The 18,135-nt window shown below is 43.5% G+C and overlaps 1 protein-coding gene across 11 annotated transcripts in view; it reads right to left on the bottom strand.

The window, feature by feature from the left end:
* The window catches only part of ARFGEF3 (ARFGEF family member 3), a 138,913-nt gene extending 121,450 nt beyond the window's left edge, over positions 1 to 17,463 (bottom strand). For 4 of the 11 annotated variants that reach the window (XM_075924267.1, XM_075924272.1, XM_075924268.1 and 1 more), the window contains exons 1-2: positions 16,650 to 17,460; positions 13,859 to 13,913 (exon numbers count right to left, since the gene is read on the bottom strand). In XM_075924267.1, the coding sequence (XP_075780382.1) occupies positions 13,859 to 13,913; positions 16,650 to 16,734 (140 nt within the window). In that variant the 5' untranslated portion in view covers positions 16,735 to 17,460. Of the gene's footprint in view, positions 1 to 13,858; positions 13,914 to 16,177; positions 16,248 to 16,649 lie in introns of those variants that run through there. The other 7 variants (XM_075924269.1, XM_075924273.1, XM_075924274.1 and 4 more) reach the window with 4 other exon arrangements.
* Between the last annotated feature and the right edge of the window lie 672 nt (positions 17,464 to 18,135).

Genomic DNA, 18,135 nt, shown 5'->3' with positions numbered 1-18,135 from the left:
TAACAGTACCTCTGGAAAGGCAGATGTGAACTAGTAAATCCACTGAACAAGCAAAGCAACAGAGACTACACTATTCATACTGGCTATCATAATTCAATGGCTCTGAAAGTCACCCATCTAGAGATAGTTTCTAAGGTTATTAGCTGCTTTGTTATGTCCCTTAATAAGATATCTATTTAAAAACCATACAGAGTCCACCCAGCTAGCAGTTCAACACTACTGTCAAGAAGAAAGAACATTAGGCACATAATGTACTATTGCTCTGAGTGTAGCAGTACAAAGGAAACAGTGAGGCAAGAACACAAAGAAAACATATATTGCAATGTTAAAATGTGTCAGTCTGTGAACATGACCAAAAGAAATAACCAGGATACCCTTAATCTCTAGAGGAACTTCTTTTTGATACATTTCATTATAAGGCTACGTCTACACTGGCCCCTTTTCCGGAAGGGGCATGCTAATTTTAAACTTCAGAATAGGGAAATCCGCGGGGGATTTAAATATCCCCCGCGGGATTTAAATAAAGATGTCCGCCACTTTTTTCCAGCTTGTAGATAAGACGGAAAAGAGCGTCTAGACTGGCCCGATCCTCCGGAATAAAGCCCTATTTATCCAACAGCTGAGTGAGCTGCTCCATTTAGGGAGCAAAAAGCAAATAACTGGAGTGCTTCTGTTCTGCCTTTCTAGGAACACAGTGGCAGGCAGACTGCTGCTGCAGGTGGAGTACTGGAGAGACTGCTGTGCTGCTTTGACATTCCTTAGCATAGAGAGCTCACCGAGTTACAAGGAAATCCAAAGAAGTGCAGGGATCAGCTCTGCCTTCCCACAACACTGCACTATGGGATGCTTACCCACATTACTAGCACCCTGTTGAAAGACAGAGAAAAGCAATGTGGCCATGAAATGTCAACAATGGGAGGCAGAAAAGTTGGTGTGACCAGTTTTCACTTTTGGTGACCTTTGCATGCCGACAGCACTTTTGTTACCAAACCTACCCAGTGTAGGCATAGCCTGACTCTAGCTAACTCTGTTCTTAAGGAGTCTCATCACACACACAAATCCCACAGGAGCCTTCATTATAAGACAATCAGTATCCTTTCTGTATTTATTGCCTACTTTATTTACAGCTATTAAGTTTCTTCAGTGTTTCTCCCGAACCACAAAAGTAAGATTGAACAGATTATTAGCTGAAGCAGAGTGAACATGTGATAAGGGTCAGCGAATCCATCCTTACTGGTGCACCTTCTAACCTTAGCTGAAAGATTTCCTGCGCATGCCTAGTATGTAATTTTAAAAGGATAACATTGTCAAATCCAAACCAGTTTTCTCTGTGACAATGGGAATCACTCAGAACGATCACATGACAAATCCCTTTTTCTCCATCCCTTGGACTATCCAGATTGCAAGCTCTTTTGAGAAGGAACTCTTTCTTAATATTTGTCTAATACAATGGGGCTGGATGTTGGTTGTGACTATAATTATAATAAATATTTTCTGCCATGCATTCACCTGCAATAATTTCTTCCAACAGATACACAGCAATCTCAAGAGTTCATTCCTGGCCCATATGCGGGGAGTGGCGGGAGTATTTGCAAAGGAAGAAAATGCACACCCTCCTCCCCCATGGTCAGCTCACACTTACTTGGGGGACCATGGGTGGGATGCCTTTGCACCCCTTGCGGTACACATTTACAAAAAAGTAACCCCAACAGAAATTCCTGTGTATGGGCCTGCATTCACTACATTGCACAGCACAAACAACATAATGCCCAGGGTTAGAGCCAGGAGCATATTTAGTGAGACTCTGGACTCTCAGCAATAAATGAATGAAAAATTCTTTCTTGTTAAGTCTCTTGTTTTGATACTTCAAACATTCTTTGCTCCCTGACTCTGCAATAAGCTGAATGAAATCTATGCTAATTTTTCCACTGTGTAAGCAAACCTGGGGCCAGATAATCAAAAAGAGCTCTATAAGAAGACAAGAGAGGATGAGTTGCATTTCCAATTATTACTGGCTGAGCTTTAAAGGTTAGTTCTGTGTCTTGGGACTTCACTCCACTTTAGCAGCAATGCAAACAGTCTTAAATCTTAACAGATCTAAAGAATGGCTATTAAAATAAACAGAGTTGTTTAAACACCACATTTACCATGCACTGTGCACTAACATTCACAGGGCCTTGGTATACTTAATAAAAAAACATTACCTTCCTAAGCAAACAAGAATTAAAAGAAACTAAGCATGTAAGGTACTTTCTGTGCATAAGGAAATGGCCTGTTTTGTCTGCTATTAAGCTTTTTTAAGTCTGTAAGGTGCAGAAGTTTAATATCCCCATTTTACAGATGGAAAATTAAGACTCAGAGAAATTTAGTGAAGTTCAACACCACACAATCTGTGGCAGAGTACAGATTTTACCTAGATCTCTCATGCCCTTCTCTGTGCCTTAATCATTGAAACATCCTTCCTCTCCTAAAACTCTGCAGTCTCATATCAAACCACCATTCTTCCACCAAGGTACAAAAACAAAGAGGCAGAAAAGATAAGATGAAGTGGGTTGCTGCAGACATGGTTGAAATCACTATGAAAGCATTACAACTTAGGGGAAGTAAAGGGCTAGGAACTGAGGAGAGGGGTCCACAACCAAACCTGAGGTGAATCAGAAGCATTTTAAAGGGAACTAAGTAAGGAGCATGTGTTCTTAAACTGCTCAACAAGGGCTGGGGGAAAATGGTTTGAGTGAGCCAGTAGGGTGCAGGGCACTATAAACCGGCATCACAGAAATACACCTGACTGAAACCACAAAACATTTGATGTTTGTCATTGAGAATAAAAGACTAGCAGCAGACAAGCTGTTTGCCAGGGAGAAATATCCCTAATGATCTTATGCAAAATCCTCACAGATTGAAATTGATGGCAGTGACTTTTGTTAAAGTCATATGCGTTCTGTGACATGGATTTGTGTGTCTGTGAGCCTCCCTCCATCTTCATTACTTCTAAATTCTGGAATGGGCCTTTTCTTCAGTAGTGTGATGCTAAACTTTTCAATCAGGATTAGACATTATTCACCTTTGCTCCCAGGGAGGGTGGCTTGTAGGACAAGAGAGGAGCTTTGCTAGCTGTGCTGGGAAAGCAACATTGGGAGCCGTAACGTAGATGGCTTTTTTAGCTCTAGTAGCTTTTTCCACCATTGTCGTCATGACTAGTAGAACCTTACTAAATTCAAGGTCCATTGTGATCAATTTCATGATTATAGGATTTTTTAAAAATCTGCATATTATAGGGTTAAAGTACACAAAAAACCAGATTTCATGATCCATGACACTTTTTTCATATGAGAGAATTGGTAGGCCCCCTAGTGATTTAGATATGCTCTGATATCAGTGGGAGGTTTATAAAAAAAAGCCTCTTATTAGTAACTACCTTCTAAGTCATCATTTGCTATTCATTCAGTATTACTGTCACATTCAACATTATTCAGTAAGAAAATACTTTGGCAGTGATCCTAAATGTAACTTTTGCCATCTCTCTCTTTTACATTGCCCTCCTTGTGGCAATTTCCAATTCCCACTTGCTTATCCCATCTACTAAATCAGTACTGATGTTTAAGTTGTCACCCTTAGGCTTAAGAGTCAATACCCCAGTGACATTAATAGGGAGTCCATATCTCCATATTCAGGCAGACAACACTGCATACGTTTACAAATGGTTCTGAATGGAAGATTATATCTGCAACCATAGATGCCAACATTTTTCTTAAAAAGAAGTTTCAAGCTGAGAATCTGCAGAAATATGCCAAGAAGGATTTATCCCGCCTGCAAATTGGGTGTTTGAAACCTCCAGGCACACTAATCATCAAGTCTGTGGTGCTGCTGGAGTTTTCCCATTGGGCATCTATGACTTCAATTTATAGTCAGATAGCGCCCATGTAATTGCAGAACAGCGTGGGGCAATTTTCCTATCCCCGCACTCAGATGGAGGAGGAAGGCACAAGAGCATTAACAGCAGTGACAGGCAAAACAATTTGCTTCATGCTCTTAACATTACTTTGCTGTAAGCTACTGCTCACTATGAGTGAATGCACACCAAACATATTCATGAGCCTATCATTTTTTGCTACCGCTGCAGAGAATATACCCTTGACCAAAAGCAACAGAGGTTGAACCTCGGTGGTCTGGGACTTTCTGGTTCAGCAGCATCTGTGGTCTGGATGTGTCTGGACCAGAAAGCCCCAGCAGCAGAGGTTGCTGGTGGTTGAGAGTGGAGCTCACCTATGGGGCAACAGAGCTCGCAGGTCGCCAGGGCCACAGAGCCCTCAGGGCAGTAGAAACCTACTGGGCTGCTGGAGCCCATAGGGCCCGGTGGCCAGGGAGAGGAGCTCAGCAGGGAGGCTAGCGCTCCCTTTCCCCGAACCTGCTCTGGTCTAGCAAATTCCCTTGTCCAGACTGGTCAGATATCAAGGGTGCCAGACCAGGGAGGTCTAACCTTTACTACATTCAGCCTAAAACTGCAGGCACTGTTACCCGGACCCTGTAGTGTCCCCATCCTTTTACATGCAAAGGGGCACATAAATATCAAGTGCCTTGCAAACAGAGTACAACAACTTAAATGAAGGCAATTTCAGTCACTGAATGAAATCATGATTGATTTTTACAAAAAAGTGATTTCATTGATTTTTTAAATCAAGTAGGAATGGTGTATAATCAATTTGAAAATTTTGTACTACTGCAGCTTAACAGATCACAGTCTATACGGTACAGAGTTATAGATGCTAGGGGTTATTAACGCCACCACAAAGAGGGTGTCTTATTTTATTTTACAAAAATGTCAACATTTTGTTTATAGCAAATTGAGGTTCTAATCCCGGAGATACAGAAGCAGCTTCATAACTCTACTCTTAATAATCTTGTTAACTGCAATAGGACTACTTGTGTACTTGTACAGAAAAGTGGTAGATCCAGAGTCAAGATTATGCTCTGCCCGATTCAGAGAGACATAAAGTTCGATCTGTCCTGTCCATTTGATTACAGGCTATTCTTGGATCAACCTTGCTCTGATTTTTCATGAAAAGTTTCAAGGGGTTTCTGGTCCCTTCCAGAGCAGAATAGGAAAAATTCTTCAAATGTCCAAAAAAGTTTTGCAGGTAGGAGAAACTGTTCCCCACTAAGCTCTAAAGAGGAGACTCAGAATTGGTCTTTTTTAGCATACGTGAGCATTCTAAATGTGAAACTTCTTAGCAGAAATCAACAATCCAGGACACTATCTGGAATGAGGAAGGAGAAGAATGAAATGATGTTTAAAAAAAAAAAATCAAACATTCAAACACAAAGGAAGAGCCAAACTCCATTCCAGTTTCAGGACTCTCTGGCTATATGGACCATCCTGGAAATTAGCTGGCTGTGCTAGGAATCTGGTGATAATCATGCATCTAATAAAGGCCACCACTAACACTGTTGAGCAGAGACAGTCAGCATAAAGTAAGAAGGCAATGCAGTCCCTGACCTTGAGAACCTAACAAGCTTTTCAGGACATAGACCTTGGTCACATAAGACGCTGGAGAAGGATATCAAAGATGGAAAGAGGAGTTCTTTTTGAACTGTTCTATCATCTGCTTTTGTCCAATGTTCTAAGAACTACAGAAAAATTCAAATACATACCTCAGGGGTCAACTACCTTTGATGCTAACTCATGCTTCTCACTGAGCAGTCTCCCTGAACTTCACACATCAGTCTGAAATAATGAACTCTGGAACAAAATGCACCATAATGGAAAGAACACTGCAAGAAAAGGCTAGACACACAGGAATTGATTATAGTTTGAGCAAGCTATGCTGGGCAGGATAATGTGAGGCCAAGATGCTATGGTCTCTTTCTTAACCAGTAATCAGAGTTTACCCTGAACACAACAAAACATTGCCATATTGACATCATTGGCTTTTGTTTTGCTTTCAATCCTAAAATCCTTTCCTCAAACATTTCTGGAAAAATCAGAGACCCTTTGCAGAATGTAATCACTCCATCACTTCTAGCAATGGAAAAAAATCCTCAAACAATAAATAGGCAAGGCACAATCTTGTAGATACTGGAAGATATGCACTGTCATCAGAGCAATTATATAATTTCTGTTTTCTGCAGGGGAAAATAAAAATACATGTGAAATCCACTGTAAAGGACACTTTCAAATCTATTCTTTTCATACCCCTATGCAATTTCTTTGTCGTACTTAATGAATTGGGTGCAAGAGTCATGATACTTATCAAATAGTAGTCTTCCACTGGATGTGTTTTTTTAAAAGACAATTTCCAGTTTCTACACCAACTTTTACACATTCTTGGAAAATGTTAAGACTAGTGATAGAGAGCAAGCAAGTTTAAAGGATCACTGCTATACTCAAAGAAGATTTGTTTTTTAAAATTGTATTCATCACTAAAATCATATCATGCACCTTTGACTCTTTCTCCATTGCTGTTGCTGGCTATTAAGACCATGCTAGTTGCTGTCAGAGTATTTTTTAAAAATTTGCTTTGTCACTTTTCCCTTAACATGCTTCATCAACTTATAGCTACCACTGGCACTACCCAGTTTAGTTTTATTTGGGGTGCATGTCCTAATAATACTCACTAGAAGGAACAAGGTAGCCACAATCTCAGGATTAGAGGAAGGGCTTGGGAGTCAGGGCTCCAGAGTTCTCACTTTAATTATGTACAGTAATTGCATGAGCCAAATTTTTCAAAAGTATTTATTAAACTTGGATTCGCAGCATGAAATACCTATAGACATGATTTCTACTAGCACTGAGCACACCGAATTGAAATGAATTCACCACCTCGGAAAAAAATCACAGTCTAGGTGTCTCTTTACTGAGCACCAAAATTAGTGGACACTTCTGAAAATGTTGGGATACTCGCTTTATATTCCAGTTTACACATCTCTCAACTGGGCACTATAATACATGACATCAAAATATTGTGGAGTTTAGCAAACAAGTGTTTGTAAAGCACTTGGAGAACCTTCACTGAATAATAAATGCATAATATAATAATATACTGTATTATTCATACGGCCCCACCAAATTCACAGTCCATTTTGGTCAATTTCACAGTCAAAGGATTATAAAAATCATGAATGTCATGATTTCAGCAATTTAAATCTGAAATTTACATGTTCTAACTGTAGGGACCGTGACTCAAAAAGGAGCTGGGAGGGTTGCAAGAGTATTGTAGGGGTGTGTGTTACATACAGCTGCAATTACTGCTGCGCTGCTGCTGGCGGTGGTAATGCTGCCTTCAGAGCTGGGCAGCTGGAGAGTGGTGACTGCTGGATGAGGTCCCAGTTCTGAAGGCAGAGCTGCCATCTGCAGCAATACAGAAGTAAGGAGCGGGTATGGTATTGCCACCCTTTCTTCTGTGCTGCTGCTGCTGGCAGGACCCTGCCTTCAGAGCTGGGCACCCCCACCAACAGCTGCTGCTTTCCAGCCAACCAGCTCTGAAGGCACCAAAATAAGGGTGGCAATACCACAATCCCCCTAAAATAATCCTGTGATCCCATGCAACTCCCTTTTGGGTCAGGACCCCAGTTTGAGAAGCACTGGTCTCCCCTGTGAAATTTGTGTAGTATATGATAAAAGGACACGACAGGTCAGATTTTATGGGGTGGAGGAGACCAAATTTCATTGTTCATGAGGCTCTTTTCATGGCTGTGAATTTGATAGGCCCCTAATTATTCATTATGCTAACATAACACACACTGATCCACGTTCTGTCACTGTCAAAACAGTTATATTTTCACCTGATATGAATTAGCATAGTTCCACTGACAGCACTGGGGCAATGCCAATTTAGAGACACACAAAACCAGCACATACATGTCTTCTCACAGCACCTCACCTCACTCTAGGGGTGGGGCACCACTGAGATAAGGAGTTCCACATAATGGGCAGCAACACTTTTGTGGATTGGCAGGAGGCAATTAGCCGTTAAGTACAATATTCAGCCATTCTTGGGGAGAAAGAAAATTAGCTGAAAAGGATTTAATAGTTGGGTAGTGAAAAACTTGGGATGTCGTCGAAATATACCTGAGAATTCTGAGGCAATCACTTTAGGGGGGAAAAGAATAATATTATCTAACACTAAATGGCTCAGTCAAGATGGAAACATTGTACACATACAATCTCTAAAGTGTACTGAAGGGTAAATTTTCAGTAAGATAGCTTGCCATTTTATGTGCAGAAAAATCCGCCTCAGCATTAGCCACCTTTAGCTATCCTTAATGAATGCGGAAGATGGCATTTCTTCATTTGTAAATTTCATTCTAGTTTCTTTCTTTTCAGGGGTACTGGAGCAATTTTTTTATAGTGAGGGTGCTAAGAATTGCTGAACCAAACTCTAAACACTGAATAGAAACCACTTCAATCCAGGGGGTGCTGTGGAACTCTTAGCACCATAGCTCCAGCACCTTGATTTCTTTTACTCCTTGGTATGGCTCACAGCCCTCACTTCTAGCCCCCTGCTGCTGCCCCCTCTCTGTCCTGTCTCCTCCAACTGGGCTTTCTGGCTCTCCCAATATCCCGCTGAGCCACGTGCAGGCTCCTGGCCTCCATTACCCTCCACTGCCTACCTGAGCTGTGCACTGGCTCCCCCACCTGTGCAGCCCAGCCAGGCCATGCGTCATCCAACCCCTACATAGTGCTGGACTCCCAGTCCCCCTACAGCGCACCGGGACTCTCTGATCCTGGAACATCCGTGGTCCTTCCAGACCATGGATGTTGCCGGACTAGACAGAGTTCTGGTTTATAGAGGTGCAACCTGTATTTGAATTCTTGGAGACTCTGGTCCAATCCTGGGGGGTTGGCAACCTTTTATCTTAGGCCATTTTCTATTGGACACATGTGGTCATTAAAAATGGTGCCTCCATTTGACTTTAGATATTTATAAAGCCATCATCTGACTATGCATTTATCTTCACAGCACCCTGTAAATTAGGGTAGCATTATAACCAAGTCATACAGAGAGTAGGTGATACATCCAAGGTTGCACAGGAAGTCATGACACATGCAGGACCAAACTCAGATTGTCTTTACCCCAAACCCTCCTGCCTTTCCAGCCGATGCCCATATTGGCAGTCCCCTCCGACATTCAAGGACAGAATGAGCCTGTAACCTTCCCCCTCTCCCTCAGTACAGTCTCCTTGGGATAGAACTGAGCTACATTGATACAGCAGTGCAAGAAAAACCATGGACATGGGCACTGGGAAAATGAAAGGCCTCAGTGTCTAGAGCTGACTACTTTTCTTGGGATGCAAGACATTACAATTGAAGTCCCTCAACTGTGATAATCTTCACAGTGTTTTTCAGGGTTTTAACCCCATAAAGCCTAATAACATCAAGAGGAGCTGAATGGCCACATCTCCCTACTTTGTGCCAATGGGACTCAGTTAAAAGCAGTGACATTCAAGGCTGCCTCCCCTTCCTTAACTGTCCAAATACTGCTGAACACAGCTGGCCAGGAGCAAAATCCATCTCAGGTGCTGTCCTCTGTAATAGGTACTTCGTTCAAGAAGTGCTGAGGTTGCCTTGGAAGCAGCAGCCATGATAAAAAAGCTGCATTTGGTGCAAAGGCCCAGGGAAACCGTTTGATCTAACATACCATATGTTCAATAATATATAGGTGCCATCCAACAGGGGAAGCTAAGAATAGAGCAACAGGTGTACATCAGAACTGCCTTCACTTTTGTGGAATCAGATAGATCCTTATGTAGTTAAAGATTACTTTTAAAAAACAATTGGGAGAGCATCCATCATACCAGATCTCTATATGCTTTGAGGCCAACATGAATCATCTTAATTCCAGCTGGATCACTGATTAGAGATAGTGTTAGTGAATGCAATTCTTTGACCAACATTGTAAGAAGACTATATTATTGCCAGAATTTTGCATAGTATTTTAATGAGGCCATGCTACTGTATTCCATTTGCTCCAGAATCACAGAAATTGTATAGGGAAAAGAACAAATTAGGACATTTTCCCTAATTTGTCTTTACAGATTTTCTTCCTGGCTCTTGGTATGTATACAGTATTATAGTACTTCAGCATGAAATATGAGGGCAGATTAAATTCATCAACCCCGGAAAGAGATTAGGGAGACAAATCCTCTTGGGAGTTCCTAGACAGAACAGCCACCACAACATCCCCTGTAAACATCAAGGTGCGCTCCCCCAGTGCATTCCTCCAGCCCTGCATTCTGGTGATCCCCAGCCACTGGAACCATTTCTGCCTGCAGAACGTAGAGAAACCTTAGCTGCTCTAAAGTTTTGCCGGAAACTGCAGGACTAAACTGGCCCCTGGTCAGTTCTAAGGCTGAGGAAGTCAGAATTGGCTGAGAACTACCCCAGGATCTGTGTAGTTCCCTTGGGCAAGGTGGAGGAAGGGGGAGAAGGTGGCTCCATGCTCCTAGAATGGGTGAGGCCTTGGACAGAAGAGGTGGGGCCAGTGACAGCATCACACAGTGCAGCGTTCCAGCAGTAATTTTGAAGGGCCCACGATCCCTGTCGCACCATTGTCACAGTAGCAGCAGCAAGTCCCAGGTCCCTTTGAATCACCGGGGCCCAGGGCAACTGTTCCTTTTGTCTACTGTTGGTGGGCCTCTCTGTGCAAAGTACAGCTCAATTAGACCAGAGTCAGAGAAAACATTAGGAACAGCCCCCACTGAATCTACAGGGACTGGTTTTGAAACTGGACTCACTGACTTTTCATTTAATCACTATGAAACAAAGATGTAGAAGACATGCTGGTGCCGGCCTCCCCACACATCACACCACAGCTCCCTTTCTTTCTCCTCTTCAGAACCCCCGTTCAACCCCCCGGTTCCCTTACCTTATAGGAAGGAAACCAGAGAAAGAAAGACCCTCTACATCCTTAACTTAGTTTTGAACTTGCTACCAAAAACATAATGCAATAAAGCACAGTCATCAGATGTTGGCTTCTTGGATCTGCACACTGTAAGAACACACCCACTCTTCTACGGGATAAATGGGGGGGAGGAGCATGTTTCTCTTGCACACACAAGACTCAAGATTTTGGATAACTAAGACAGGAAATCCACTAAACTGTCCCCTTTGGAGAACATGGTAGAAACACCTATGCCCTAAACTGTTGATATTCCAATATTTGCACTCTCTTCCTACATGTTAGCATCACATAGCTCACTCATCAATGGGGTCTGTGAACTAGGGAGGATGTTATTTGGCTTGCACAAACTCAAGTGAATTTTCTATTATAATCTGACATCATTAAACATTCTGGACCAGATCCTCAGGCCCCACTGAGCTGCATTCCACCACAACCACAGCAGCAGGAGTAAATTTTAATAGGAGCGAGGGTTAAGAGGGATGAGAACTGGATTGAGTCTGGGATTGATCTGTCCCAGCCAAGATTGTCCCTGCTCCAATTCTAGGCTATAATATGCATGTTAGGGTTTTTTTTTTTTTTAAATACCATTTGTTTCCAAAACTTCTATTTGTCATTTCTCAAATCTCTGTTCTCTGCTAAATAAATGTACACCTCATTTCTCTTAACAATAAATCTACGTGCTGCATATTAAGCCAAGTGGTGATTTGGGGTGTACGATTGCTTTGGGAGCAGTGAATCTGAATATTGTGCATGTCCAGGGGCAGGAATGGAGATCTTGAGGGGTAGATTGTACCCATTGCTAATGGGTAGATCCTGCAAAGGCTTTGAGGCCAGTGCTTGGGTCACCTGTGAGGTTGGGAGAGAACCCCCAGCAGCCATAGACAAGGTTTTCTTCCATTAAGGAAGTGGTTCTCAAAGTGGCAGTAAAAGTACTGGTGACTAATAAGGATGTCAGCCTGTAAACAACTACATGATTGTCAGCATGTAGATAACAGTTAATCCTGTTGACTATGTGCACTCCCCCCACCTGGCTCCCTCTGTATCAGAGACAGCAAGGAGAAGTGGGGAGGCAGGAGCCGGTGCCTGTGAGGAGCTGGCTTTTAAGCAGGCTCCCCACAAGCACCAGATCCCATATAGAGCCACCTGCCCCATCCCTCTGCACTGCTGCCTCTGACTGAGAGGCAGCAGAGTGTGTGTGGGAGGAGGGAGGGAGAGACAGGCAGGAGTCAGTGCTTGGGGTAGCTGGCTTTCAAGCCAACACCCCGTATGTATTGGCTCCTGTGGAGATGCCTGTCCCCTCCCACATTGCTGCTTCTCTATCAGAGTCAGCAGCTGGGAGGTGGGGAGAAGAAGAGAGGAGGGGGGCAGGCAGGAGCCAACATGTGTGGGGAGCCAGCTTTTAAGCTGGGTCTCCGTGTGTGCTGACTCAGGCCCCCACCCCTTGCTGCCTCCCACAGACATTCTCTTCTCCATTCCCCCCTACCTCTCGGCATTGCTTTCTCTATCTGAGGCTTCTTCATGGATGCCGGTACAGCCTCTGTGTGTGAGGAGATCAGGCCTCCCATGGACAGGGGCTGCTGCTGTATCAGTCAGCAGAATGGGGTGGCAGGGGGCTCCCCAGGATTGGGACTGGAGTGCTATTGAACAGTTGTGTAACCGCTAAAATTTGATGTGGTTACATGACTATTCAGTTACATGCTATCTAACATCCCTAGCGATTACCAGAACTTTGTTACGACCAGCAGTGAAACTGCTCCTGGGATAATGCTGCAGTGAGATCTGTCAAGAAAAAACAACTAGTGTTCACAAGATAAAAGCTTAGACTTGCTAAGGAAGCATAAAGCAACTTATGAACTAAAACTCAAATGGAAATGACTGACTAAAAAGTGACCATTTGGAAACAAAATCCCTTTTCTTAATTGCAATTTACTATTTGCCTAACAGTGAGAGTTCACTGCTACTTACGATACAAAAGACTGAATAACTAAAATAATACTATGTAGCCCTTACATAGCATTTATCATCAGGAGATCCCAAGGTATTTTACCAAAGGAAGTCAGTATCTTTATTCTCACTTTTACAGATGGAGAAACTGAGGCATGGAACAATGCAGTGACTTGCCCAAAGGTCACTCAGTAGGTCAGTAGCAAAACCAACACTAGGGTTCCTGAGTTCCAACTCATTGTTTTAGCTCAACCACACAGCCTACCAGTTTCCAGTACATACTGAATGACCCAGATTTAACAATACAGTCTCTCAGACTGAAAGAAAGTGACAATAAGCAGGCTTCCATCATGAGTGAGAGCCTGCCATAGTCCAGCCTTCCTTTCCCTGAACATCACTAATATAGCTTCAGGGGATAGCCAAGTTAGTCTGTACAGGTAAACTGAAAAAACAACCAGGAACCCATCCCTGCAATCAGCCATGGTGCCAACTCCACCCACATATTTATTCAAGTGAACTCATTACTGGAGCCAACCACATAAGCCACCAAATCAGAGGCTCATTCAACTACACATCCAGTAATTTAATCTATGCCATCAAATGCCAGCAATGCCCCACAGCAATATATATGGACAAACTGGACAGTCCCTATGTGAAAAAATTAATGGACACAAATCCGATATTGCTTTCCAGCTCAACTTTCAATGATTTTTTTTTTACCCATGCCTTTTCTTTTTCTCTCCCTCCCAATTTTCTTTTCTTCCACCCGCCCCTCCTCCCGTCTCCCCTATTTATTTTGGTCCTAGACATCCAACACTCTGGTCAACTGAAGAAGTGGGCTGTGCCCACGAAAGCTCATGATACCATCTACATGTTTTGTTAGTCTAAGTGCTACCAGACTATTTGTTGTTTTTTCAGTATATCATTAATATAGTTCTGTACATTTCTGACTCTTTGCAGGCTTTGACAATGCCCAGGGAATCACATGATCCAAAACATTTGTGTTTCCTTACCTCAGCTGATATGGAGGGATCTTGGTAACAGCAGTGTCTGAAGATTCCAAAGTTTCTGTATGAGTAAAGGGAAGTATAAAAACATGAGGAGACAAAGTGTTCCACATCTAGAGACAGTACATTTCTACAGTTTTGAATGATAGGAGTCAGTTTGGAAAACAATCACTAGCACTCAGTTAATTTTTTGAAATTGTAAGTTATCTGTGGGCCAGATCACAGAGAACACGAAGCAATGGGCTTAAACTGCAGCAAGGGAGGTTTAGGTTGGACATTAGGAAAAAATCTTCCTAACTGTCAGGGTGGTTAAACACTGGAATAAATTGCCTTAGGGAGGTTGTGGAATTTCCATCACTGGAGATATTTAAAAGCAGGTTAAACAGACATCTATCAGAGATGATAGAGACCATTCTTGGTCCTGCCATGAGAGCAGGGGACTGGTCTTGATGATCTCTCTCAATGCCCTTTCTAGTTTTCTATATTTCTAGGTATTGTGGAGCAGATGTTGAGTGCTTTTCTCATTGCAGGGAACCCTTCCACATGTCAGTATGGGGATGTATACAGGACCTTGGAACAGGCTAATCTACCTACAAACCTGCACTAAAACAACAGCAGCTGTGTATAACAAATGATTTAATTATTTCAGTGCCAGTGTGGATTCTTCCAAAATCAGCATCCACCTGGACTTGCAACAAAATAACTATGCTGGTTTTAGGATATTAATTAAGTTACATTGGTGCAAGTTTATGTATACATCAACCCCAGCACTAATTTATGTTGCTTGAACTCTTTCTCTGAGTCAGCCTCTCCTTGGAAGTTTGGGTGCAGCACATTACTCTTGGTTCATTTTCATTAAAAACAGGCACTCTTTTTATTAGTCAATTAACAACAAAGCATGTGCAGGGAGGTCCTCTCAGAACTCACCTATTAGCATAAACTGGTGGCTTACAAGTCACAGTACAAAAAAATTGCATTGTAACAGAAAGCACATTCATTGAAGAACACCTTATATGTGCGCTCATTATGAACTAAGAAAATAAAACTTCCAATAATTAAAGGTCTACCAGATCTCACTCAAAGAAAGGTGTTAATGACTGCAGCGTAACTACTAAACACATAGTTTCTGTAATATAAATAAAAATATGCATCAAATAGGTAGTTTGAATCTGGGAAGGGGAAAAAAAACCCTACATATCAATTGAATAGCTGTTTATGCACACATTTATACCACACCAATCACAGTAGCAGCTAGGCATGAATATAAAGATATTGATTTGCTCTGAAATCATTGAGCTCTAGCAAAGCATGGTTGGCCACATAGGAAACCTGTACTTTTAAACATGGCATCAGATGACTGAATCACTACGGCTGCATCTAGACTGGCATGATTTTGCGGAAATACTTTTAACTGAAAAGTTTTTCCGTTAAAAGTACTTCCGCAAAAGAGCGTCTAGATTGGCATGGATGCTTTTGTGCAAAAGCATCCATGCCCAGTATAGACGTGCTTTTCCGCAAGAAAGCTCTGATGGCCATTTTAGCTATTGGGCTTTCTTGCACAAAAAATTAAGGTGCCTGTCTACACTGGCCCTCTTGCGCAAGTATTCTTGCACAAGAGGGCTTATCCCTGAGCGGAAGCGTCAAAGTATTTGCGCAAGAAGCACTGATTTCGGACAGTAGAACGTCAGTGCTCTTGTGCAAATTCAAGCAGCCAGTGTAGACAACTGGCAAGTTTTTGCACAAAAGCAGCCACTTTTGCACAAAATCTTGCCCGTCTAGATGCACCCTACATGTACATTTGAAGAGTAGTAAGTTACCTACTGATTGAATACCTTTTTTAAAATTTTCACTAGCTTTAAGATATCATGTGATTCACTGCAGTTAGAATGCACCTAAACACAAGATGATGATGATGCACGGATAATAAAAGCAAAAGGCTTTTGTGTAAAACAAAACAAAACAAAACAAAAACAAAACATGGGGAACATTAGTTTGAGACCTGTGAAAGAAGAGTAATTCCTCTATCCAGGAGCATTGCAACCTCAAGAGCTGCCCTCATTAAGTCATTATACCTCCTTCTCAAATGTTATCAGCGGTTGTAATACCCTTTCCTGTAGCTAACCCTATGCAGTCTATGCCCAGGTGGTGTTGGCCCACAGTTACAGCTCCCCAGAGCTGTGCCAATTAGTCACTGTGGATCATTCCCTGCTGAACAGTTTTACACCACTTGAACCTGACAAAAGAATGTTTTTACCTGGCAACTAAGACAAATGCCATTAACATATTCCACTAAAACCACTGGTGCCACAAGTGCAAGGAAACTACCTGCTATGGGCTCCCATCAGCTTTCCAGCACCTCGAACCAAGGTATATATCTGCCAGCTCATATAGGCAACTCGAAAAACAGATAAGGAAACGCAATCCTATTTAAGTCTGCCTGCGCCCTGGCTGGCAAAGGAAACATTGCAAACAGCTGGCCTAGGGGCGCTCACGCTGAAGGCCAACAAATCGATAGCGATGTGAGCATTAGAGCAACTAAAGGGGGGGGGGGGGCGGTAAAAATACTTCAGCACAGGTGTGGCTTTGGGTGCTTTTAAATAAATGGGAAAAGACCCAGGAGGCGCTAGGTAGAGAATTTCCCAGGCACAGCGCGTGCACAATGGGGGGGGACGCTGCTAATACATTAGCAGCGGGTGCATAATGGGAGCCGGGCCGAGCAGGCTGGCTGCTCTCTGGCGGGGGGAAACGGGGCAAGCCTTGGGAGAAAGCGCCGGGGGGCAGGTACCCGCTTCCTTACCAATGGCCCAGCCGCAGCTCTCCTTGATCGCTCTGTGCTTGTTCCCCGACGCGTCCTTTTGCAGCTTCCTCAGGATTTCTTCCATCTTGGCTGCCCCCCTGGCAAAGAGACGCGGCTGCGGGCAGAGCGCGGCTTTCGCCTCCTCCCCGGCTCTAAGCGGGGACGCCGCGCAGCATCCTGCCCCCGGCGCGCTGCTGCTGCTGCTGCTGCTGATGAATCACGCTCAGCTCCATGGCTGGGACACGTCAGTCCGGGCCGCTGCCTCCTCCCTCCCCCGCGCCGGCTTCCCCGCGGCAGGTCGCTGTGGGGCGGCTGGGCTCGGCAGGCGGCTGCTGGAGGTGTCGCCGCTGCCGCTAGGAGGCCGAATCCTCAGCCTCGCACGTCGCCTTCCTGGAGCCCGGCTCCCAGGCCAGCCGAGGCGCCGGGAAAAGGTGGCGATGGAGCTCCTCGCCTGGGAAGGGGGTGGCTTGGTGAGGGAGGGCGCAAGGGGATGTTTCCTGAGCACAGCGCAGGCCCTGACTCTGTCCTCCCGCGCACTGCACACACCTGCTCGCCTACACACTGATCGCCCCACGTGGCTCAGGACTGGGGGGTGGAGGGGAGCAGGTTCATTGCACAGCTACGGGTCTCACAGCCCAGAGCCGCCACTCCTATGAACACAGCGTGTTAGCAGCTCAAGGCAAGCCTCTCCTCTCGGCAGCCCTGCACAGCGTTGAGTCGCTCTGGGAAGCGATCTGGAGATAAAACCAGAAACTAACCCCCCCAGCCTGTTTTTACTGGGCATTTAGGGCCTAATCCTGCTGCCTTTCGTGTCACTGGCCAAAATCTCACTGTCTTCTGCTGAAACAGGAGCAAGCCCTAAATCCTGATTTAACAATCCATTGTCATGTGCCACGATAGCTTAAGGAATAGCATTATTTTTGAAACGATAAGTTGTAAATAAAGTAGGGCTGTCGATTAATTGCAGTTAATGCATGCAAGTAAAAAATCATAATGAACAAAAGTTAATTGTTTTAATCATTGTTAAATAAGAATACCAACTGATACTGAGTTCATTTAGCACAATTTTAAGTGTGAAGTGCTATTTTATTACAAATAAGCTGAACTAAAAAATGATAGTAATAGAGATGTAGCCATGTTTGTCTGGTTTTGCTGAAACAAAAGACAGAACTATGCAGCACTTCAAAGACTAACAAGATGGTTTATTAGGTGATGAGGTTGCCTGGGCCAGACCCACTTCCTCAGACATGCTAATTTTCTTCCACAATTTGATCTGAGGAAGTGGGTCTGGCCCACGCAAGCTCATCATCTTGTTAGTCTTTGAAGTGCTGCATAGTCCTGTCTTTTGTTTTAAAAAATAAATAGTATTTTAATTCACCTAATACAAGCACTGCAATGTATTCTCTTTATCATGAAAGTGCAATTTACAAATGTACTTTTGTTACACAACTGCATTTAAAACAAAACTGTGTAAAACTTAAGTGCC

This window comes from Pelodiscus sinensis, chromosome 3 (assembly GCF_049634645.1).
Source record: "Pelodiscus sinensis isolate JC-2024 chromosome 3, ASM4963464v1, whole genome shotgun sequence".
NCBI classification, from domain to species: Eukaryota; Metazoa; Chordata; order Testudines; family Trionychidae; genus Pelodiscus; species Pelodiscus sinensis.
The sequence above is the reverse complement of the archived record's forward strand: the minus strand, read 5'-3'. Positions and strand labels throughout refer to the sequence as shown.